A 7,149-nucleotide genomic window follows, 5' to 3' on the forward strand; every position below is an offset into this window, starting at 1 on the left:
GAAATGCTAGGGTCGATTTCTAGTCCATCTGCCCCTGCTGCATACCTCCCCAGGCCACTGGATACCAGGGGCCATCACTAGTTAACAGTCACAAAGACAAAAAACAACACCTATTTCTACATTTTCTCTTCTTAAAATCTAATTTTAAACCTAACCCTAATCTTGTCCCTCAAAAGCATATTTTTGTTTTCATAAATTTTTACGATATAGCCAATTTTGACTTGTTTTGGCTGTGTTATCTAGTGAAAACCTATCACTTTTGTGCCAAAAAATATCTATTGGATTTTTTCAGTAATTGTCTTCAAAGCTGATTCGTTCCATCACTCACAGCTGAAGATATGAACATTTTAATATTCATCCAATGTCTGCCATGCTTCTGGATGACGTGATGGCATTGTTGATGCTCGCGCTTGCTCCAGTGTGCACTGAGAAGGTGTTACTGACTCTGTAAAGCAGATTGCAGCGACCCCGAAACGGAGTATGCGAATGTGAGTAGAATACGTTGAAAACAACGTTCCAACATGGTCGACTGTCTCCAGTTCATATTTACCTCAGTGCTCGAGACCCTTCCACACAACTTTCTAAAACTAGGCCTACACCAAACATGCAAAACTCAATTTTTATTAAAAAAAACTCCTGGATATTTTTTATATAAATAATTTCAGCGGTGACCCTAGCTCTCGAGAACCCAAGGGTGCCCAAGGGGGATCTACAGCCGGTGCCAGTCTTGGGTTCTCAGTTGATGGTATGGAGGACAACTGGATACATTAACTATTGACGCTCTCCCTAGCGATATGGTTTTGGAAACTTCAGGAACTTTCATATGCAGTGTATTCGGAAAGTATTCAGACCGCTTGACTTTTTCACATTTTTTTGCGTTACAGCCTTATTCTAAAATTGATTAAATAGTTTTTTTCCACTTATCAATCTACACACAATACCCCATAATGACAAAGCAAAAACAGGGTGAGTGGTCAGAACGCTTGGATCAAGGTGTGCCTCAGAGTGAAATGCTCTAAATTTATTAATGGACAATCTGACTCTCAGTACTTTGAATTTACAAATGCCCAGAGCACACTCTGAGCGCCTCTGGCACTCCAGATTGAATTTACGAGGTTTATGTGAGGTTTTATGTGTGTGTTGGAGGTGCGTCTTGGTCAGTTTAGCTCAGAAAATGCTGCACTCCTCAATGGCCCCCTAATCGTACATAATTAGCTGGCCGGCCGTGGTTACTCATCATTTAACATCTAAATAGCCCTTGCCCAAATTGCCAGATGGCCAGTCCACCCCTGGTGGGCAGGGCTAAAATAATGGTATCTGAGCCTGCGCGCTGGCCTCTGTTCGCGGATAGATGAGACCACCTCGCTGCTTTTTGCTACAGCTAGGACAAGTCATATAATTTACTGGTATTATATCAGAAATTTCAACCGTAACAACAATATTTTACAATGGCTAGGTACATGAGGCCCCCTAACCCATCACTCTTCATTAGAAACATCTCCGACGAATCCAGGTATCTATGATTGAATCATTCGGACGTGCGAGGTAGTACGGTAGCTAGCTAACGCTAGCTAACGTATGCTAGCGAGCAACGTTAGCTAGGTGGCTAAACTGTGTTTACTCATTTTTAACTCTCATTTACAATGAAAACGTGTAGGTAAGTGTTGTCGGTTGCTAGTTGTTTTTATGTTTGTATGATGGGAAACGTTAACGTTAGTTGGATAGCTAAGCTGGTTACCTGAAAACGTTAGCTCGCTACGCTTTGTATCAAAGCTAACGTTAGCATGTCTGCTCGGCTGCACATGAGTTTGCACCAAATAGAATGGTTTGCACAAAAACAGGAGAGTTGTTTAAACCAACTGTGAATAACTTAATTATGCTGGCCATCTTTCTACCTGCCAGGTTGCCAGCAGTGGTGGAAAAAGTACCCAATTGTCACACTAGAGTAAAAGTCAAGATACCTTAATAGAAAATGGCTCACGTAAAAGTCACCCAGTATAATCCTACTTGAGTTTAAAAAGCATTTGGTTTTCAATATACTATAAGTATCAAAGGTAAAATATATTTATATTAAGGAAACCAGAGGACGCGATGTTCTTGTTTATTAAATTGTATTTACTGTTAGCAAGGGGCACACTCCAACTCTCAGGCATAATTTACAAACAAAGCATTTATGTTTAGTGAGTCCACCAGATCCGATGCAGATGACCAGGGATTTTCTCTTTAGGTCCGCGAATTAGACATTTTCCTGTCCTGATTAGCATTCAAAATTAAACGAGTACTTTTGGGTGTCAGGGAAAATGTATGGAGTAAAAAGTACATTATTTTCTTCAGGAATGTAGTGAAGTGAAAGTCGTCAAAAAAATATGAAATTAAAGTACAGATGCCTCCAAAAAGTACTTAAGTGGTACTTTAAATTATTTTTACGTAAGTACTTTACACCACTGGTTGACTGTTTCTTGCCTTTTGCCAACTCCATATCATGGAACTGGCTGAACCAGTACCTGGGCTTAACTAGCATGTATGCCAAACATGACAATAAGTGACAGGAGTTGGCATGATGGCACAAACAGACTGGCACTCAGGCTACCATCTACCTGGCTTGCAATGCATGAAATATCTCTTGTCCAATCTCACATTTTATACCTCCATTTCTATGGTAAGTATTAAGCCAATTTAGTTGAATCCGAAGGTTGTTAGCCACAGTTGCAGGTTTGAACTTTGAATCACACTGGTTTAATATTAGCCCAAAAAGGTTGTACTTCGCTGGCCATTAGGTTAAATGTCCTGTCATTTCGCAACACTTTAGGCCAGAGGAACTACGCCGCGAATTTGGTCGTTATGGGCCTATTGTAGATGTCTACATTCCACTTGACTTCTCTACACGGCGACCAAGAGGATTTGCTTACATTCAATATCCTTTATACTCATGTAATGTATTAATGAACATGTCTTTCATTCGGTGCATTATTGTTATTATTCACACGTGGGGTATTGACTGTCGCACGTCTTGAGTTCGCCTGCTGTTATTATATATTTATTGTATATTTGTCATAAAGAGTAGGTTATACTGGTTTATGGGAGGGGAACATTGAATGTTGTTAAACGCAATACAAAATGTGTACATGAGACAAATCAACATCTCTCCTAACTAAAATTGCTTCTGTTACCCTAGAAATGTTAAAGACGTACAGTTCTGGAGAAACCCCAACAAAGAATGTAAAGACTGGTGTAGAGTAGTTTCAAGCCAAAGGGACCATAATGATTTCAGGCGACAGGAAATAGTGGGAGAAGAACACAAAGAGCAAAGTTAAAGCATGAAGATACAAGGAGGAGAAAAGAGGGCACGAAAGGCAGCTGTTTGACTACCAAAGAGAGGAAAATTAAAGGATGTATTGGGCGAAGACAAGCCGGAAATCTCAAGTTCTTCTGCCGAGCAGTTAAAGAGCATAAAGGTCAAGCTGAAGCTTAAAGGTAACAAGCTTAATGTTTTGTATCCTACCAAATAGAACCCTTGCTCTTCACCTCCAAATATTTTGCTCTGTGTGTTCTCTGTACAAAAGGGCAAGACAATTATAATTTTAATTGTAAGCAAGTTTGCTGAATTACGATTTCAATGTTGCATTTGTGTGGCCTTTGTTCTCGTTTCCTCCCGAAATTTGAACAGACGTTTCAGCTTCATGTTTTTATTATTTCATCTTACTATTATTCCATGTTGGCACACAATTGACTTACCAATTTGAAGCTTCCAGCCTCTTTTTAAAAATACTTTCGTAGTTGTTTGTGTGCATACGTCTTCCCATTTCCACAAGTAAAAGTAAAGAGCCCTAACAGTCTGTAGCACATTTGAGGACGTGCGAGATGCAGAGGATGCCCTCCACAACCTGGACCACAAGTGGGTGTGTGGTCGACAGATCGAGATCCAGTTTGCACAGGGTGACCGAAAAAGTAAGAATGGGTTTTATTTAGGTGCCCTGTATGAATGCACTATTTACTACCTACCAATCAATTCAATCAGTTTCACCGTCAACAGTTTACCCAAGAATCTAAGTAGGAAAGTCTAACTAGGCTTACAGCTTCACTTTTATTGGTAATATCATGACTCGGGTCTCTGACTAGTGAAATCATTGCCAACCTGCATGCCAAATAATTTTTTTAAACCCTTCTTGCTCAACTATCCTTGTGCCCAGTATTTCATTTTAATGACTTGTCCCTCCAGCCCCCAACCAGATGAAGACTAAGGAGAGCTCTCCTCGCAGAGGGTCCCGCAGCAGCTCCTTCTCCCGCTACGACGACTACGAACGCGGTGATGGCCGACGCAGACGCTCTCGCAGTCGCAGCTACGAAAGGCGCCGGTCGCGTAGCCCTTCCTGCGACCGTCGTCCTCGGAGGTCAGAGAGCCCTAGAGAGTGAGTTCCTCGGTGACACTGAAACTAAACCACTGTTTCGCTTGTCAAGTAATCCTCCCAATTGCAGACCGAAATGCCTTTGTATACAGACTGGTTCTTACTTTCACTTTTCTCTCTACAGCTCTCGATCAAATGGCAGGCACAGGAGAAGCAGAAGCCATGAAAATGACAGGTAGATATTATAATATATATATACACACACACACACACACGACTCCTATGTGGTTTCAAAACACTACACAGTTGTCAAGTCCGTGTATTCATTAGTGTGTTGACTGATTGTTCTGTTCATATGCCATCCTTTTTTCTACAGGTACAGAGGCCCTCCACGTGAACACCACAGGATGCACCATGCACCCCCGTCTCGTAACCGCTCTGCATCCCGCTCCCCCTCTCCTCCCAGATCCAGGCCCAAAGACACAAAGTCTCAGTCCAAATCCCCCAGCCCCGTCAAGGACTTCCACCCCTCTTCTGGCTCCCAGAAACAGGCCTGTCGACGCTCCTACTCCAGATCTGTGTCCCGATCTCGCTCCAGATCCTAGGACCCCACCACCCTCAAACCCTGTTATTCTGTAGCTGTAAGATATTTTTGTTCAACACTACAACATATGAATATGGTATCTAGGGAGTGGTTATTCCACACCCCACCTCGGTTCATTAGTTGAGTTATTATGATATATCTGGGCTGATGCCATACAACAGGAGAGCTAGTTGTCCCTACAGATGGATAGTACTTTTTTATGTTAGTTCAGTTTCATTCACCTCTGAAAAACATTGTCTGTTTTTAATTTACATTCATATCAGTTTAATTCTATTAATTGAGAACCCAATGGATTTAAGTTCAGCACATAAGAATTGGTCAACTATGAAATGCAAAGGTACAGTTTTGGGCTAATGGGTATTAACCTCTGGCTACAGAAGAGTTAAAGTTAAATCTGGAGTTTGCAGTGATATCTGGCCATCAAGTTAACTGCTATTATTTTTGTAGGTTTGATGTTGCTAAAATCTCCTGCATTTTTTTATTTGATATCAATTGTTATTTTGTGTTCAAATCGAGCAGCAGTGTTTTCTTTTTGTGGAATAAAAATGTTACGTTTTAACTTTTGTTAATCATCTGAGTTGTACAAAGATGTCGTTCTCTGAAGGTACGAGACACCGGACAGTTTGTTAGGTACACCTATCCCTAACAAACTGTCCAGTGTCTCGTTACACCCCCCCCCCCCAGAACAGTCAGGACCATTCTGCAAGGTGTCAGGCATGTTCCACAGGGATGTTGGACCATGCTAGTGCAATGGTATCTCACAGATTGGAGACAACACGCATACATTCATGCTGTGAACAGCCTGTTTGATCTCATTCCAAAGATGCTCTAAGTAAAATGAACTCGCTGTCATGTTCCAGGTGTTGTTTTTCCACTCAGTTGTCCAGTGTTGGTGATCGTCTGCCCACTGGAGCTGCTTCTACTTGTTTTTAACTTATAGGAGTGTAACCCGGTGTGGTTGTGTGCTGTAATAGCCCATTAGTGACGAGCATCAACAAGTTGTGCGTTCTGAGATGCTGTTCTGCGTCGCTTAGGTTACTCGTTTTGTCCATCCTAACGTTCAATTTAACAATAACTGAATTTCTCGATGCCTGTTTGCATGCTTTATACAGCAAGCCACGGTTATGTTACTCACGGTTTGTAGGAGCGATCTATTTTTTTAGTGAGCTGGGTGGTGTACCTAATAAACGGGCCAGTGAGTATTGTTGGATAGGTTTAATTCTTTCTATATCTGACTTCTTACCAGTAAAGTTTAAAAATGTACCCTATTGGTAATGTTTTTGTGTGCTATACACTACATGAACAAAAGTGTGTGGCCATCTGCTCGTTGAACATCTCATTCCAAAATCATGGTCATTAATATGGAGTTGATCACCCCCCCTGCTGCTAATAACAGCCTCCACTCTTCAGAGAAGACTTTCCACTGGATTTTGGAGGATTGCTGCGGGGACTTCCGTTCAGCTATGTGCATTAGTGATTTTGGGCGATTCCAATATCTCTGGAAGCAACCACAGCACAAAAACTGTTTGTTGGGAGCATCATTAAATGGGTTTCCATGGCCGAGCAGCCGCACACAAGCCTAAGATCACCATGCACAATGCAAAGTATCTGCTGAAGTGGTGTAAAGCTCGCCACCATTGGACTCTGGAGCAGTGGAAACACATTCACTTCACCATCTGGCAGTCTGACGGACAAATCTGGGTTTGTCGGATGCCAGGAGATGCTAACTGCCCGAATGTATAATGCCAACTGTAAGGTTTGGTGGAGGAGGAATAAATGGTTCCGGCTAGGCCCCCTTAACTCCAGTGAAGGGAAAGATTAACGCTACAGCATACAATGACATTCTAGATGATTCTGTGGCAACAGTTTGGGGAAGGCCCCTTCTTGTTTCAGCATGACAATACCCCAGGCACAAAGCGAGATCCATACAGAAACGGTTTGTCGAGATCGGTGTGGAAGAATTTGACTGGCCTGCAGATACTTTGCATTGTGCATGGTGATCTTAGGCTTGTGTGCGGCTGCTCGGCCATGGAAACCCATTTAATGATGCTCCCAACAAACAGTTTTTGTGCTGTGGTTGCTTCCAGAGATATTGGAACCGGGGACAGATTTTTACATGCTTCAGCACACCTAGACGTTTCCACTTCACAATAACAGCACTTACAGTGGCCCGGGGCAGGTCGAGCAGGGCAGAAATTT

At 42.2% G+C, this 7,149-nt stretch overlaps 1 protein-coding gene across 1 annotated transcript; it reads left to right on the top strand.

Annotated features, from left to right (window-relative positions):
- The first annotated feature begins 1,318 nt into the window (after nt 1–1,318).
- Nucleotides 1,319–5,509, top strand: LOC135522379 (serine/arginine-rich splicing factor 10-like). The gene is made up of 6 exons (XM_064948568.1): nt 1,319–1,513; nt 2,810–2,914; nt 3,845–3,948; nt 4,220–4,409; nt 4,531–4,581; nt 4,723–5,509. Exons 1-6 carry the CDS (start codon nt 1,449–1,451, stop codon nt 4,949–4,951), a joined length of 744 nt encoding a protein of 247 aa, XP_064804640.1. The 5' UTR covers nt 1,319–1,448; the 3' UTR covers nt 4,952–5,509.
- Nucleotides 5,510–7,149: the final 1,640 nt, after the last annotated feature.

The sequence above is a fragment of the Oncorhynchus masou genome, chromosome 30 (genome assembly GCF_036934945.1).
Source record: "Oncorhynchus masou masou isolate Uvic2021 chromosome 30, UVic_Omas_1.1, whole genome shotgun sequence".
NCBI lineage: Eukaryota > Metazoa > Chordata > Actinopteri > Salmoniformes > Salmonidae > Oncorhynchus > Oncorhynchus masou.